Below are 16,574 nucleotides of genomic sequence, written 5' to 3' on the forward strand. Positions count from 1 at the left end.
TTCCCGGGGGGTTTTCCTGCCGGTTGGAGGTGGCGGTGCTGAGGCCGGTGCTGAGGCCGGTGCTGGTCGGTCCCGCGCCTGCTGGGAAAGTGGGGATGAGGGATGGGGGGGGGGTTTGGGATCAGGGTGGGGAGGGATGGGGGGATTTGGGGAAGAAGAGGGGGATTTGGGATAAGGGTGGGGAAGAATGGGGGGATTTGGGGGATTGATTTGGGATAAGGGTGGGGAGGGATTTGGATTTGGGGAGGAATGGGGGGATTTGGGATAAGGGTGGGGAAGAATGGGGGGATTTGGGGAAGAAGAGGGGGATTTGGGGTAAGGGTGGGGAAGAATGGGGCAATTTAGGGGGATTTGGGGAAAAACGTGGATTTGGGATAAGGGTGGGGAAGAATGGGGGGATTTGGGGAAGGATGGGGGGATTTGGGAAGGCAGGGGGGGATGGGGGGGATTCGGGATAAGAGTGGGGAAGAATGGGGCAATTTAGGGGGATTTGGGATAAGGGCAGGGAAGAATGGGGGGGATTTGGGATAAGGGTGGGGAGGGATGGGGGGATTTGGGGAGGGATGGGGGGATTTGGGAAAGAATGGGATTTGGGAAAGAACGGGGATTTGGGGAGGGATGGGGGGATTTGGGATAAGGGTGGGGAAGAATGGGGCAATTAGGGGGATTTGGGGAAGAACAGGGGGATTTGGGATAAGGGTGGGGAGGAGTGGGGATTTGGGGAGGAATGGGGGAATTTGGGGGGATTTGGGAAGGCAGGGAGGGATGGGGGGATTTGGGATAAGGGTGGGGGAAGAATGGGGGAATTTAGGGGGATTTGGGATAAGGGCAGGGAAGAATGGGGGGATTTGGGGATTTGGGATAAGGGTGGGGAGGGATTTGGGATTTGGGGAGGAATGGGGGGATTTGGGATAAGGGTGGGGAAGAATGGGGGGATTTGGGGTAAGGGGAAGAATGGGGCAATTTAGGGGGATTTGGGGAAGAAGAGGGGGATTTGGGATAAGGGTGGGGAAGAATGGGGGGATTTGAGGAAGGATAGGATTTGGGAAGGCAGGGGGGGATGGGGGGGATTTGGGATAAGAGTGGGGAAGAATGGGGCAATTTAGGGGGATTTGGGATAAGGGCAGGGAAGAATGGGGGGGATTTGGGATAAGGGTGGGGAGGGATGGGGGGATTTGGGGAAAAACGGGGATTTGGGGAGGGATGGGGGGATTTGGGGGGATTTGGGATAAGAGTGGGGAAGAATGGGGCAATTTAGGGGGATTTGGGGAAGAACAGGGGGATTTGGGTAAGGGTGGGAGGGATGAGGGGATTTGGGGAAGGATGGGGGATTTGGGAAGGCAGGGAGGGATGGGGGGATTGGGGGGGGAATGGGGGGGGTTTGGGATGAGGACGGGGGGGATGGGGGATTTGGGGGAGTTTAGGACGAGGGCAGGGAGGGATGGGGGGGATTTGGGGAAAAAGGAGGGGATTTGGGAAGGCAGGGAGGGATGGGGGGGATTTGGGGAGAAACGGGGATTTGGGATAAGGGCAGGGAAGAAGGGGGGGATCTGGGATGGGGGGATTTTGGGGAGGCAGCGAGCGATCCCCGATGCGGGAGTGGGGTACTGGGGGAAAGGGGCACTTCAGGAAGTTTTGTGGGATGGGGGGGGGGACACACATGGACCCACTCACCCGGCGAGGCCACTGCCCCGTGGTTCTGCACGGCCAGGGGGACCCCGACCTCCTCCAGCCCCCGAAACTGCCTCCGCGAGCCCCAAAACCCACCGAGCCGGGGGAGGGGGGGGGGGTGAGATCCCTGGGGAGAGGTGGGGGGGCAGCGGGGGGGTCCCCTCTTCAGATCCTGGAGGGATAAATGTGTTAAAAGGGCAAAGCATCCTCCTGGGAGGGGCCGGGAGCGGGAGGGAAATTCCGGGGCTGGGGGGGCTCCTCTGGGGTTCAGAGCTGGGATGGGGGTGACTGGAGCAGCACTGGGATGGGGGGGGGGGGCACCCGGGACCAGGCCGAGCATCCCCGGGACTGGGAAAAGGTCCCCGGGACTGGGAGAAGCATCTCTGGGACTGGGAAAAGGTCCCCAGGACTGGGAGAAGCATCTCTGGGACTGGGAGAAGGTCCCCAGGACTGGGAGAAGGTCCCTGGGACTGGGAGAAGGTCCCCAGAACTGGGAAAAGTATCCCCAGAACTGGGAAGAGCATCTCTGGGACTGGGAAAAGGTCCCCGGGACTGGGAGAAACATCTCTGGGACTGAGAGAAGCATCTCTGGGACTGGGAGAAGGTCCCTGGGACTGGGAGAAGGTCCCCAGGACTGGGAGAAGGTCCCTGGGACTGGGAGAAGGTCCCCGGGACTGGGAAAAGTATCCCCAGGACTGGGAGGAGCATCTCTGGGACTGGGAGAAACATCTCTGGGACTGGGAGGAGCATCCCCAGGACTGGGAGAAGGTCCCTGGGACTGGGAGAAGCATCCTTGGGACTGGGAAAAGGTCCCTGGGACTGGGAGAAGGTCCCCGGGACTGGGAGAAGCATCTCTGGGACTGGGCAAAGTCCCCAGGAGTGGGAAAAGTATCCCCAGGACTGGGAGAAGCATCCCTGGGACTGGGAGAAGCATCCTTGGGACTGGGAGAAGGTCCCCGGGACTGGGAGAAACATCTCTGGGACTGGAAGAAGTATCCTTGGGACTGGGAGAAGCATCTCTGGGACTGGGAGAAGGTCCCCGGGACTGGGAGAAGCATCTCTGGGACTGGGAAAAGGTCCCTGGGACTGGGAAAAGCATCCCCAGGACGGGGAGGAGCATCTCTGGGACTGGGAAAAATGTCCTGGGACTGGGAAAATCCTCCCCGGTACCGGATAGAGCATCCCTGGGATCCAGTGGGGAACTCTGGGGCCCGGGAAAAGCATCCCCGGCACTGGGAAAAAATGTCCTGGGACCGGGAAAATCATCCCCAGGCCTGGGAGAAGCAGCCCCGGGCCCCGCCGGAGCATCCCCGGGAGCGGGCGGAGCCTCCCCGGAGCCGCCCCCCAGCGCCTCCCCCGGTACCTGCGGGCTCCGACCTTCCTCCCCCTCCTCTTCCTCCGCGCTGGGGCGGCCCTTTCCTGTGTCCTCCCACACGGCCCCGGCCTGCAACCGGCTCCGCGAACCGCGCAAGGAACGGGGGGGGCATCCCCGCACCCCCCCCCCCCCGCCTCCCCCTGAGCATCCTCGGGGCGCCGGAGATGGGCGGGTGGGGGGTGTCTCCCCTTTTTTCCATGGAAACACTCGAATTTGTACCGGAATCGGGGCAGATTCTTTTGTACGGGCGGTAAAAAAGAGCGAAAAGGGCGGGGGGGGGGAGCAGGGGGTGAAGGTGGTCCCTGAAGTGTGTGTGTGTGTGTGTGTGTGTGTGTGTGTGTGTGTGTCCCAAAAAACCCTTGAGCTCCACCGAGTCCCGGTGGCAGAAAAAAGGGGGGGGGGGGGGGGGGGGGAATTCCGAAGGTCTTTTTTAATTTTTCTCCCCGCTTTGCTTTTGAAATCTGGGCACAAAACAGGGGGAAAAATAAATAAATAATAATAAAAAAATGCTTAAACCTTAAAAAAAAAAAAAAAAGCCCTAAAAAAGAACCTTTAAAAAAAGCCTTAAAAAAAAAAAAAAAAAAACAACTTCCCAAAAGTCTTAAAAAATAAAAGCCGTAGGAAAAAAAGCTTTAAAAAAAGCCCTAACAAAAAATAAAACTTTGAAATAAACCTTAAAATTAAAAGCCCGGGAAAAAAAAGCTTAAAAAAAGCCCTAAAAAAAAAAAAAAGCTTAAAAGAAAAAACCCTTTTAAAAAAAGCACTTAAAAAGCCCTAAAAAACACCTTTTAAAAAGCCTTAAAAAAAAAAAGCCTTGGAAAAAAAACCCAAAAAACTTAAAAAAAAAAAAAAGCTTTAAAAAGAAAAAAGCCTAAAAAAAACTGTTTAAAAAGCCTTAAAAAGAAAAAGCTCTAAAAAAAAAAACCCACTTTAAAAAAGCCTTAAAAAGAAAAAACACCTAAAAAAAGCCTTTAAAAAAGCCCTAAAAAGAAAAATCTCTAAAAAAATAACAACTTTTAAAAAGCCTTAAAAAGAAAAAAAAATAATAAAAAACCCTTTAAAAAAGCCTCAAAAAGAAAAATCTCTAAAAAAAACCAACTTTAAAAAAGCCTTAAAAAGAAAAAAAACCTAAAAAAAAAACCTTTTAAAAAGCCTTTAAAAGAAAAAACCCTAAAAAAAACCTTAAAAAAAAGCCCCAAAAAAAAACTTAAGAAGAAGCCTTATAAAAAAAAAACTAAAGTCCTAAATAAAAAACATTTTTTAAAGCCTTAAAAAAAAACTTTGAGAAAAACCCTTTTAAAAAAGCTTTAGAAAAAAAGCCCTAAAAAAATTTTTTGAAAAAGCCTTAAAGAGAAAAAGCCCTAAAAAACCTCACTTTTAAAAAAGCCTTAAAAAGAAAAAGCCCTAAAAAAAAACTTTTAAAAAAGCTTAAAAAAGAAAAAGCCCCAAAAAAACCCCTTTTACAAAAGCCTTAAAAAGAGAGAGAAAGCCCTAAAAACAACCCCTAAAAAAAAAAAAACCTTTAAAAAAGTGTTAAAAAAAAATAAAAATAACCCTTAAAGAACAACATTAACAAAAAAATATGCCTTAAAAAAGGCGATTTTGGGGCTGGTTGGTCGCGGGGGTCCCTGCGGGGGAGGGAGGTCGGAAGCGGCTCCCTGGAGCTTCCTGGGACGTGCCCGTGGGCCACGAAGCCCTTGACCTTGGTGGCCCTGGTGGCTCATCTCCGGGGGGGGGAGAAGAAGGTGACAAGGGGTGGGGGGGTCTGGGGGACCCCATGGGGATGGCGCGTCCCATCGCAGGATTGTCCCTGGACACCCACTGGCACCTCCACACCGGGGAGGGACCCTACGGGTGTCCCAAGGGTGGGAGGAGCTTCCACCAAAGGTCCAACCTTCTCATTGACCAGCGGGTCAACACTGGAGAGACCCTACGGGTGCCTCAACTGCAGGAGGAGCTTCCACCAAAGGTCCAACCTTCTCATTGACCAGCGGGTCAACACTGGAGAGACCCTACGGGTGCCTCAACTGCAGGAGGAGCTTCCACCAAAGGTCCAACCTTCTCATTGACCAGCGGGTCAACACTGGAGAGACCCTACGGGTGTCCCAAATGTGGGAAGAGCTTCAACCAAAGGTCCAACCTTCTCATTGACCAGCGGGTCAACACTGGAGAGACCCTACGGGTGTCCCGACTGCAGGAAGAGCTTCAACCAAAGGTCCAACCTTCTCCATCAGTGGGTCCACACTGGAGAGACCCTACGGGTGTTCCAAATGTGGGAAGAGCTTCAACCAAAGGTCCAACCTTCTTGTCCACCAGCAGGTCCAGACTGGGGAGAGGCCCTACAGGTGCCCCGAGTGTGGGAAGGGTTTTGGACGTGTCTCGCATCTCCAACGGCACCAGAGGACCCACCCCAGGGAGAAGCCCTTCACCTGCCTGAGCTGCGGGAAGAACTTCGGGGAGAGCTCCTCCTTCTTCCATCACCAGCGGGTCCACACATGAGCTTGGTTTTGGGGTGGGAAGAGGAGCTCCAGCTTTCCCACCAAGGATGGGGGAAGCAGGTGACACCTTCCCCAGCTTGATGGTGGTGGGTGTCAGGCAGCAGCACCCCACAGATGACCCCAAAATTGGGCAAGGAGATGGTGTTTTGGGGCTGGTGTTCAACCTCAAGACGGGCAGGGCAAATCTGATTTACTCCTCATGGTGTTTCCACCAAAAAACCTGGAGATCCACCAGAGAAATAAAGTCCAGGTGGGTCTTCCAGGCTCTCTTGGAGCCATCATAGTCCTCAAAGTCCTGGCTGGTGGCCATCAAGGTGAGGTGTCCCCAAGTCCTGGGTGGTGTTGGGTGAGATCTCCCAGGTTTGGAGCTGTTGGGAGAACCCGGGTGCAGACCCCAGGGGTGGAAGGGGCCACCCCACGCGCATGAAGGAACGGTACGATGAGCGCTAGAGCTCTGCGTCTTCTCCTGGGGCAAGGGGATGGTCCTTCCCTCAGCGAGAGGGTCTCCACAGCCTTCATGGGAAGGTGCATCTCGGCTGTATGGGGTGGCCCGTGTGTTGTAAGGACTGGTGGCCTCTCTCCAGGAGATCACTTGGGATGCAGAAGGTCCCGAGGTGGGGGGATCATGTCACAGCTCCTTGTAGGGAGGGGTTTGTGGAGCTGAAACCTTGATGGAGCCAAAACCTTGATGGAGCAAAATTTGATGGAGCCAAAACCTTGATGGAGCCAAAACCTTGATGGAGCCAAAACTTTGGTGGAGCCAAAACCCTAAAGGAGCCAAAACTTTGGTGGAGCCAAAACCCTAAAGGAGCCAAAACTTTGGTGGAGCCAAAACTTTGGTGGAGCAAAATTTGATGGAGCCAAAATATTGATGGAGCCAAAACCTTGGTGTAGCCAGAACCTTGATGGACCCAAAACTTTAATGGAGCCAAAACTTTGATGGATCAAAATTTGATGGAGCCAAAACCTTGATGGAGCCAAAACCTTGATGGAGCCAAACTCTTCTGCGGGACGCTGGCTGAGTCAGGATGGAGCCGGTGCTTCAGGAGCAGCGCGGACGTCCTGCTCATACGGACGTTGGGTTGTTTGGAGAGTCCGTGGTTGAATGTGACGTTCCGGAGCCGTGAGGAACAAAGAGACCAGCTCGCCTTGGTGTCACGTGGAGAAACCCAAGACAGGAGCAACGTCGGCAGCTGCTCCCGGGTGAGACTTTCCCCACCCCCCCCCACCCCCGGCACGACTTTACCTCCTATTTTAGGCATCCGGCGGAGCGGTTGGGTTTGTCCTTCAGGGAACCTTTGGGTTGGGGGCGGGGGGGGGGGACACACACACACACACGTTGGTCGTGGGTTGAACTTGGCCTGTAGCCAATCACCACGCAGCCGGGCAAGGAGGCAAATCTTCGGCGTGCCAGAAACGCCGTCGGGGCTCCCGCGGACGCGGCCACTTTATCATTTTACCATTCTTTACGGCCGTTTTCACGCCCTTTTTTTTTTTTTTTTTTAAGCTCGTCTGCTTACCCCCGTCAGATATTTCAGATCTTTTTTTCCTCTTAATGAAAAAAATAAGTTGTTTTGTTTTTTTTCTTCCCGTCTATTGACTATTCACTCAAAGAAGACTCATCTCCTTTTGCTCACCTTCATGCTCTGCCATGGAGGAAGCATCTTGTGCTTCGATGTTGCTCCCCCACACCCCTCTTCATCCTCTTTTTTTTTTTTTTCCCAGATTAAGACCTAAATTTATTCAATTTTGTTCCTTTTTTTTATAATTATCTGTAGCACGGCCACCACAATTACCTTGTAAGTATTTCCAGCATTAAAAAAAAAAAAAAATCCTACATCTTCTTTTTATGCATTTATTAAGACACTTACTCATTAAAACCTTTCCCAAATAAAAATATACATATTTTACAGAGACCCCTTCCCCCCCCAAACCCCAGCAGCAATTTAATTAAGACAACGGAAATTTAATATCAATCTAAAAATAAAGACCCCACCCCATTCCCCTCCTGGCGCCGTTCCCTCTGCAGATGTTTCTTCAGAACCTTCTGCTCCATCAGAGTCAAGTCCAGGAGGGCTCGGGGGGGGGGGGGTCCCTGGGTTTGGACCCCAAAATGGGGGTTGTGCCCAGGGGTCTCTGCCCCACGGCAGAGCTGTGGGGTGGGGATGGGGCTGGCATGGGGTCCTTGTCCCCGGGGTGGGCATGGGGAGCAGCGTGCCCTGGGGTTGGGGGTTTGCACTTGACTTGGGGTGCTCAGACCTTCCCCCCCCCCCCCCCCCAAGTCCATGGGGTGGGAAGGGGTCTGCTTTTCCTCCCCGGGAAGTCCTCCAAGGTGCTGGTGCTGCTCACACCTCCCCAGGGAGATGCCTGGGAAGTGGCCAAGACCCTTTGAGACGTGTTGAACCCCTTTGGAGACAACCTGAACCCCTTGGAGATCTGCCAAACCCCTTGGAGGTCTGCTGAAGCCCTTGGAGATGTCCTGAACCCCTTTGGTGACAACCTGAACCCCTTGGAGGTCTGCTGAACCCCTTTGGAGACAACCTGAACCCCTTGGAGACGTGCTGAACCCCTTCAAGACATGCTGAACCCCATTGGAGACATCCTGAAACCCTTCAAGATGCGCTGAACCCCTTTGAAGATACCCTGAACCCCTTGGAGATGGGCTGAACCCCTTTGGAGGTGTCCTGAACCCCTTCAAGATGAGCTGAACCCCCTTGGAGATGTGCTGAATCCCTTCAAGACATGCTGAGCTCCTTCAAGACAAGCTGAACTCTGTTGGAGACATCCTGAACCCCACCAAGATGTGATGAACCCCTGGGAGATGTCCTGAACCCCTTAGGAGATACCCTGAACCCCCTTGAGATGTCCTGAACCCCCTTGAGATGTCCTGAACCCCTTGGAGATGTCCTGAACCCCTTAGGAGATACCCTGAACCCCCCTGAGATGTCCTGAACCCCTTAGGAGATACCATGGACCTCTCTGAGATGTCCTGAACCCCTTGCAGATGTCCTGAACCCCTTGGAGATGTGCTGCAGAGCCACCCTAAAACCCATTTTGGAGGCTGATGGTCATTAGGAACCCCAACCATCCCCACTTGGGACCCCCCCACACCCCCTCCCCACAGCCCAGGGACTCTATTTAAGCCCAGCTCTGGATTTTTTTGATTTTTTTAAGCCCAGCCCTGGGGATTTTGGACCTTCTGCAGGACTTCTTGGAGGAGAACCCATACGTGACCATTGACCCTACTGATCCGCCCCATGGGCTTCCCCCTCTCTCGGGTGGGGGGGATGTGGCCATGGCTGGTGGTGCCCCTCAGAGTCTTGGGGGGGTTTCATTGAATTTCTTCTCCTTGGGGTTCACCAGTAGATGTTTGGAGCAGCCCCAGGGACACGCTGGGCCAAGCAGAGTGGCCTTTTGGGGTTAAAAAGGTGGTTTTGGTACCACCACGCCCTTGACTGTCCAAGTGACCACGACCGAAGGGTTCAGCTGGTGAAGACCCAACGCTTCCCTCTACCCTGATACATTTTTACTGAATTCATGGGAATCTTGCACTGGAAAAAATGCACATTTTTATCTGCAGGATGAGTCGCAAATGGGCTTCAAATTGGGGCAACCCAACCGGAAACGCAACCAAAGGGAAAAGGGGAAAAAAAAATTGTTGGAAAAGTGGATCTTGACGTGGTTTGGAGCCCTCCAAAGTGAACGGAAGAGGAACGACTGGTTTTTAGCCCACGAAGGGGAAGGACCGCAGCACGGCCGGGGTAGCTAGGCTCTAATTTATTACTACTCATGGAAAGAAAGCGACTCCAAAATAAAAAATAAAATAAAATAATAAAAAAAAAAGAAAAAAAAAGACACGAGCCGCGGTGACGAGGCGAGGCGGTCCCCGAAAGCGGACACGGAGGGGACCGTTGACAAGCAGCACAGCGACACGTCCACGCCGGTTTCGGAAGCACGGACAACACCAGAAAATATATAAATTTCACTTAAATCACAGTTTGGTGTGGGTTTTTTGTTTTTTTTTGTTTTTTTTTTTTTTTTCCCCCCAAAAATATCCTCGTTGAAGCCCTTTGTGTTCTTTTCAGGGTGGCTTTTGTCCCTCGTGGCTCCATTTGGGACCCTGCGCCCCACGGCCCGGTGACCACGTCCTCCTCAAATAATTCAATTATTTGAACCCCGCGGGAGGTTCTTGACTTCATCCCCCTCCCTCCTCTTCCTCTCCCTTCCCCGCTTTCCTTTTGCAAGGTCCTGGGCTCTGTGGGGTGACGGGGAGGGGGTTTCCTGGTGTGTGTCCCCCCCCCCCCCAACCTCGGTGACCTCATCCACAGAGCCCGGCATCGGAGAGGTGACCAAGCCACCAAACCACATCATCTCACCGTGCCCTTGATTTTGGGTTAATTTGCCCCAAATTGGCCAGAGAGCCCCAGGGCAGGGCGGTGTCTGCAGGGGAAGGTGTAATTAGTGCGCTCATTAACGCACAATTAGCGCAAGGGTGGGGTGAGCACCCTCAATCCCAACCTTGACCGCTGGCCAAAATTGAGGTAAGAACATGAGATTTTGGGGCTCCTTCAAGGACGAGGCAGCTCCTGGGGGACGTTGGGGATCCAAACCCGGTGGGGGTGTCCGGAGGGGTCGGAATTAACATCCGCGGTGACATCACGGTTGGGCCAGTGGTGACACCCCGGTTTTGCAGCGGGGTTGGCCGGGGAGCCCCAAAATATGTCGAAAGGAGCCGGGGACAAACCTCAGGGGCTGTTTAACCGGGTAAGGGGACGGTGCAGCTCCGCATCCCGTGGCCGGATCCCACGTCCTGTGGCTGGATTTCACATCCCATGGCCGGATCCCACATCCCGTGGCCAGATCCCACATTCTGTGGCCGGATTCTGCATCTCGTGGCCAGATCCCACATCCTGTGGCCGGATTCCACATTTCGTGGCCGGATTTCACATCCCGTGGCCGGATCCCACATTCTGTGGCCGGATTCCGCATCCTGTGGCCGGATCCCACATCCCGTGGCCAGATTCCCACATCCCGTGGCCAGATTCCACATTCCGTGGCCAGATTCCACATCCCGTGGCCAGATCCCACATCCTGTGGCCAGGTCCCACATTTCGTGGCCGGATTCCGCATCCTGTGGCCGGATCTCACATTCCATGGGCGGATTCTGCATCCCATGGCCGGATCCCACATCCCGTGGCCGGATCCCACATTCTGTGGCTGGATCCCCCATCCCGTAGCCACATCCTACATCTCATGGCCGGATTCCACATCCCGTGGCCGCATCCCGCATCCCGTAGCCGCATCCCACATCTCGTGGCCGGATTCCACATCCCGTGGCCGCATCCCGCATCCTTTCTCCTCCACCCATCGCACCTCCGAGCTGCGCAGCCCTCGAGCAAACACCCAGAGACAATTCCATCCACTCCGGGCATTTTTTTTTTTTTTTTCTTGAATTCTCACTATTTTTTCCCGCATCCAACGGTCCGGCAGCAATTCCCGGCGCTGCCGCATCCGACGCCGGCTCGGCTCCCGCTTCCCGCGGCGCTGCCTGACGCAGGCTCCGGTACTTCCTTAGGATGGTTGTTTTTAACCCTTTCTCTATTTTTATCACTGATTTTTTTTTTTTCTATTCCATACATCCTTTGCTTTCTTTTCCTCCTTTTTCATTTTCTGTAATTTTTTTTCCATATTTTGATGTTTTTCCTCTTTTTTTTGCACCTACAGTACTACCTGTTCCTCTTGCCGATATTTTAAACTTAAACACGACGAGTCCTTCCTGTAGCATCTCTGCACCTCTTGAATTATTTTGTTTTCGGTTGAAACCTTCCCAATTCCAGAGATTTCAGCAATTTCCTACTTTTCCAAAAGTCCTATTTCAGCTTTTTTATCCTCTTTTGGAAAAAAAAAAAAGTCATTCTCAGCCTTAATTCTTTCTCTTCTCTATTTCTTTTGATGCTTTTCTATTTTGCGTGTAACCCTTTCTGTTTCTTTTAGCGTTTTTAAAAAATTTTTAAAAAATTTTCTTCATTTATTTTCCCCCGAGAAGCCCTTGCTCCCCCGGCAACAGGGAGAAATTGGGAAATGGGAGAAATCGGGATTTCAGGCAGGAAAAAAAGCACCACCGCCACTTTTTCCCCGATAGTACCGAAACGCACCGAATCCCGCTCCGAGGGATGGAGCAAAAGCAAACATAAAAATTCAGGAAAATCAGTAATAATAAAAAAAAAAAACCAAACCACCACCACAAATGCATGAAAGTTTTTGCAAAGTCCGTGTGGAAAAGGAAAACAAAACAAAATATTCCATTAAGTGCCTGAAAAATGACATCACAAAATCACGTGGTTTTGCCCGAAAGTATTTTCTTTCGAAAAGGAAAAAAATGATAAAAAAAATAAAAGAAGAAAACCCTGACCGGCTCCGTTTCTGAGGAATGACGTGGGATACGACGAGCTCAGGGAGACGCCGCAGGAGACGGGGACGTGGAAATATCCCCCGAGTCCCTCGTGGCAGCTCCCGGGCGGGCAGAAGGTGATGTGGTGGCATGGAAAAAAACCCCATTTCTGTCCTTTTTTCTCCCAAAATGCTCCAGGGTGGGAGCAGAGGGTGGTACCGGGATGGGGGTGATGACGTGGAACTTCATCCGATGGGGAGCAGAGGGGTGAGGTGGTGGGAAGATGCTCTGGGGGGCACCAATGGGAGGGGAGTGGGGGGGGCTGGCGTGGAGGTTGGGGTCCTGGTGTGGAGCTGGGGGGATGCCAGAGGGGAGCCATGATCGTTAATTAGCCATGATCGTTAATTAGCCATGAAGGTTAAACGGCTCTGGTGGGAACGAGCCCCCCAGCGCTGGGGCTTTGAGGTCAACCCAGGATGGGTGTTGGGTGAGCGGCTGGGGAGGTTGGGGGGAGGATGGAGCTGGGCTGCAGGGAGGGTCCTCATGCCCCAATTAGCGAGATCATTAATTAGCCATGAAGGTTAAATGCTTCCGGGCAGGAACAAGCCCCCCAGTGATGGGTCTTTGAGGCCAACTCCAGTTGGGTGTTGGGCGAGCGGCTGGGGAGGTTGGATGATGGAGCTGGGGCATCAACCAGGGTCCCCCATCCCCTAATTAATGAGATCAGGAGGTTGGATGATGGAGCTGGAGCATCAGCCAGGGTCCCCCATCCCCTAATTAATGAGATCATTAATTACCCACCCAAGCTGAACGGCTCCAGGTGGGAACATCCCCAACACTGGGGCTTTGATGTCAACCCAGGTTGGGTGTTGGGCGAGCGGCTGGGGAGGTTGGGGGGAGGAGGGAGCCATGGAACGAAGGGGACTTGCCCATCCTCTAATTAGCGAGATCGTTAATTACCCACCAAGGCTGAACAGCTCCAGGCAGGAAGAAGCTCCCCAGTGATGGGTCTTTGAGGCCAACTCCAGTTGGGCGTTGGGCGAGCGGCTGGGGAGGATGGAGCCACGGAACGAAGGGGACTTGCCCATCCTCTAATTAGATCGTTAATTACCCACCAAGGCTGAACGATTCGGGGCAGGAAGAAGCTCCCCAGTGATGGGTCTTTGAGGCCAACTCCAGTTGGGCGTTGAGCGAGCGGCTGGGGAGGTTGGGGGGAGGACGGAGCCGCGGCCAGGGCCGGCCACCGCTCAGTTGATGAGGGAGGGGGTCTGGGGCCCCGAGGCGGGGGCCGAGGGGAAGGACGGGTGGGGGAAGGCGCGGGCGGGGAAGGAGAGGGCCCACGGCAGGTCCAGGGCGGGGCTGGAGAGGGAAGGGATGGGCAGGGGCGAGGGGGAGGGCGGGAAGGAGGGCAGCGAGGGGATGGGCGCCGCCGAACCGCCCAACGGCGGAGGGGAGAAGGTGGCGCCGGAGAAGGCGCCGGAAGGGTTGGCGACGGCGGCGGCCGCGGCGGTGACGGTGGCTTTGGGCTTGTCCCCAGCGTGGGTGCGTTGGTGGCGGTTGAGGTGGGAGCTGCGGCTGAAGCACTTGCCGCACTCGGGACACTTGTAGGGCTTCTCGCCGGTGTGGACGCGCTGGTGGATGGTGAGCTCGGAGCGTTGGATGAAGCTCTTGCCGCACTCGGAGCACTGGTAGGGCTTCTCGCCCAGGTGGATGCGTTGGTGCTTGATGAGGTTGGAGGAGACGCTGAAGCACTTCCCGCAGACGTTGCACTTGTAGGGTTTCTCCCCGGTGTGCATCCGGCGGTGCTTGGTGAGGTCCGACTTCTGGATGAAACCCTTCCCGCAATCGGGACACTTGTAGGGCTTCTCGCCGAGGTGGGTCCGTTGATGTTTGATGAGGTTGGAGCGGACGCTGAAGCTCTTCCCACAATCCCCACACTTGTAGGGTTTCTCTCCCGTGTGCATCCGCCGATGCTTCACCAGCGCCGAATTTTGCCCGAAGCTCTTCCCGCATTCGGGGCAGGTATAAGGTTTCTCCCCCGTCTGCGTCCCTTGGTGCTTGACGTTCTCCGCCCGGTACGTGAAGCTCTTCCCACACTCGCTGCACTTATGGGTCCTCTCCGGTGCCGGTCGGGCGCGGGCGCCCCAAAGAAAACTCTTGCCACAATCGGTGCATTTACAGGGTCGTTCAGCGGCGCCGCCCAAGAGCCGCCGGCGCTTGTTGGAGGCCAAGAAGCTCTTCCCGCAGTCGGTGCATTGGCAGGGTTGCTCGGCGCCGGCGTGGACGCGTTGGTGCCTCTCCAAGTGGGAACTCTGGGAGAAGCTCTTCCCGCAGTCGCCGCAGCGGTAGGGTTTCTCACCCATGTGGATACGCCGATGCCGGTCAAGATGGGAGCTCCAGGCAAAACTCTTGCCGCAATCGCCGCACTGGTAGGGTTTGCCGGCGGCGTGGCTGCGTTGGTGCTGCAGCAAGGCGGCGTTCAACCCAAAACCCTTCCCGCACTCGCCGCACTTGTAGGGTTTCTCTCCGGCGTGAGCGCGGCGGTGCTTGGCCAACGCCGCGCTCTTGGCGAAGCCCTTCCCGCATTCGCCGCACTGCAAGGCCTCGTCGGGAGTTTTGGAGCCTTCGGCGGCGCGAGGAGCCGAGCAGCGGCCGCAGTCGGCGCAACGGCACGGGGGTTGGCCGGCGGCGGCGTGGGTGCGGCGATGCCGGTCGAGGTGGGAGCTCCAACTGAAGCTCTTCCCGCATTCGGGGCAGGCGTAGGGTTTCTCGCCGGTGTGGATGCGGCGATGGCGCTCCAGATGGGAATTCCAGTTGAAACCCTTCCCGCAATCGCCGCATTTGTAGGGTTTTTCCTCCAGGTGTAATTTTTGGTGCTTGACCAAACTGGAACTGGCCGGGAAACTCTTCCCGCAGACGCCGCATTGACACGGCGCGGCGCCGGCGTGGACCCGTTGATGTTGGATGAAGGCCGAGCCCACGCTGAAGGTCTTGCCGCAATCGGGGCACTTGTAGGGTTTATCGCCGGCGTGTCGGCGTTGGTGGGTGATGAGGGTTGAGCTCAGCCGAAAACATTTCCCGCATTCGGGGCATTTATGGGGTCGTTCGGCCCCTCGCCGGCGTTTGTTGAAGGCCGAACCGAAAGCCAAAGCTTTGCCGCAGTCGTGGCAACGGCCGTGGCCCAGCAAGCTCCGCGGGGGGAATTTCTTGAAGCCTCGGTGGCCCGATTTACCCTGTCGTTTGCCCGATGGCTTTCTGGGCTGGTTCTCTGGTTTTTGGGGACTGTCACTGGGTTTTGTCCCCTCCGCACCGGTGGGGCTGGACCCCTTGGGCTTCCCCGCCGGCGTCCCCTCGGTGTCCACCTTCTCCAGCTCGCCCGGCGTTGGGTCTTCCTCTTCGTTCTCGCTCAACAACCCATCATCTACTCAACGAATAAAAAAAAAATACGGGGTGAGGAGACGACCCCGCCACCAAAACCCCCCAACGTTGGCCACCCGTGTCCCCGCCGGCATCGCGGCGGCCGCATCCGGCTGCTCCTCCCGTCTCCCGCTCCCCATCACCCCACGGTTTTGGCGGTTTCCAAAACACGTTCTTGGCCAACCCCAACGCCAACCGGCGTCACCGGTAGGGACTTACCGGCCACCAACCCCCTCCTGCGGTGCGATTCAGCGAAGGCGGTGATCCGCGGCCAACTGATGGCAATTTCCTCGGCTGGAGGAGACAGTTGGATACCGATTATAGCTCTTTCCACCCCAAAAATTGTAACGCCGCGATGGCCAAGGGAGCCGTAAAGCGGCTGGAAACGGGGGTCCCGGTTGAACCCTCCTCCCCCAGGCTCTATTTAAGCTGAATCGCGGCGATTTTGGTGTTTTGACACCGTTATGAATTCAGCCGCTGATTAAGGCCAATAAATAGAATTTTATTCTCCGTGAATAATCATAAATTTGGGAGAAATTAGGGAAATGAAGAGCCTCACCCAAGGAGATGACGCTCTCGTAGCTCTCCTGCATCTCGTCCCCCGCGGTCCAGGCTCGTCCCGGTGCTGACACGTTTTTAGGGGGCGGGGTGGGGGGGTGGGGGGGGTCACCGAACCCTGCAATACAAGATATTGGGGTCCCGTGGGGGGGGGGGCACCCCAAATTGGGTGCTCCCCCCCACGTCTGGCTGGATATTGGGACTATACGGGGGGTCCCCGCGTCACCCTGGGGGTGTCACAAGTGGGTGGAGGTGGGGGATGAGGTACGACCCCCCCCCCCCTCTCCAACTTCCCCCCCCCCCAGGGTGTTTTGGGGTGTTGCACCCCAAATAATCCTCAGTATCTACCCTGTGGGAAGGCCCCCCCCCCCCGGGAAGGTTGGGGGGCACATAAATAAGGGTTGGGGGAGTGGGGATGGGGGGGGGTAAATGCAACGGAGGGGAAGGCAAAGGGGGGGGAAACGAAAGGGGGGGGCACGGAAATATAACGGGGGGGGGGGTAAAAATGCAACAGGGCTGGAGGGAGAATGAAAATCGCGGCTGAATGTAAAGGAGGGAGAAATGGGGGGGTCCGGGGGGGTTGTTAAATGAAAATATAACGGAGGTGGGTGCGGGGGGGGGGGGGGGCGGTTTGGGGGTGAAAATACAATGCGAGGTGGGGAGG

The 16,574-nt window shown here is 55.1% G+C and overlaps 2 protein-coding genes across 2 annotated transcripts; one reads left to right on the forward strand and one right to left on the reverse strand.

Moving 5' to 3' along the window:
• Positions 1-4,823: 4,823 nt before the first annotated feature.
• On the forward strand, positions 4,824-8,141 carry LOC141936937 (uncharacterized). Its single transcript, XM_074854337.1, is given in 7 exon segments — positions 4,824-4,969; positions 4,971-5,051; positions 5,053-5,133; positions 5,135-5,212; positions 5,214-5,301; positions 5,303-6,747; positions 7,868-8,141. Coding segments are annotated over 6 exon segments (717 nt in total). The 3' UTR covers positions 5,546-6,747; positions 7,868-8,141.
• Positions 8,142-9,306: 1,165 nt separating this feature from the next.
• Positions 9,307-15,994, reverse strand: LOC141936905 (uncharacterized). The gene is made up of 3 exons (XM_074854261.1): positions 15,912-15,994; positions 15,572-15,646; positions 9,307-15,356 (listed from the first exon to the last, which is right to left on the reverse strand). The coding sequence occupies exons 1-3, from the start codon at positions 15,943-15,945 to the stop codon at positions 13,183-13,185; spliced, it is 2,283 nt and encodes a 760-aa protein (XP_074710362.1). The 5' UTR covers positions 15,946-15,994; the 3' UTR covers positions 9,307-13,182.
• Positions 15,995-16,574: the final 580 nt, after the last annotated feature.

Source organism: Strix uralensis, chromosome 35 (genome assembly GCF_047716275.1).
Source record: "Strix uralensis isolate ZFMK-TIS-50842 chromosome 35, bStrUra1, whole genome shotgun sequence".
NCBI lineage: Eukaryota > Metazoa > Chordata > Aves > Strigiformes > Strigidae > Strix > Strix uralensis.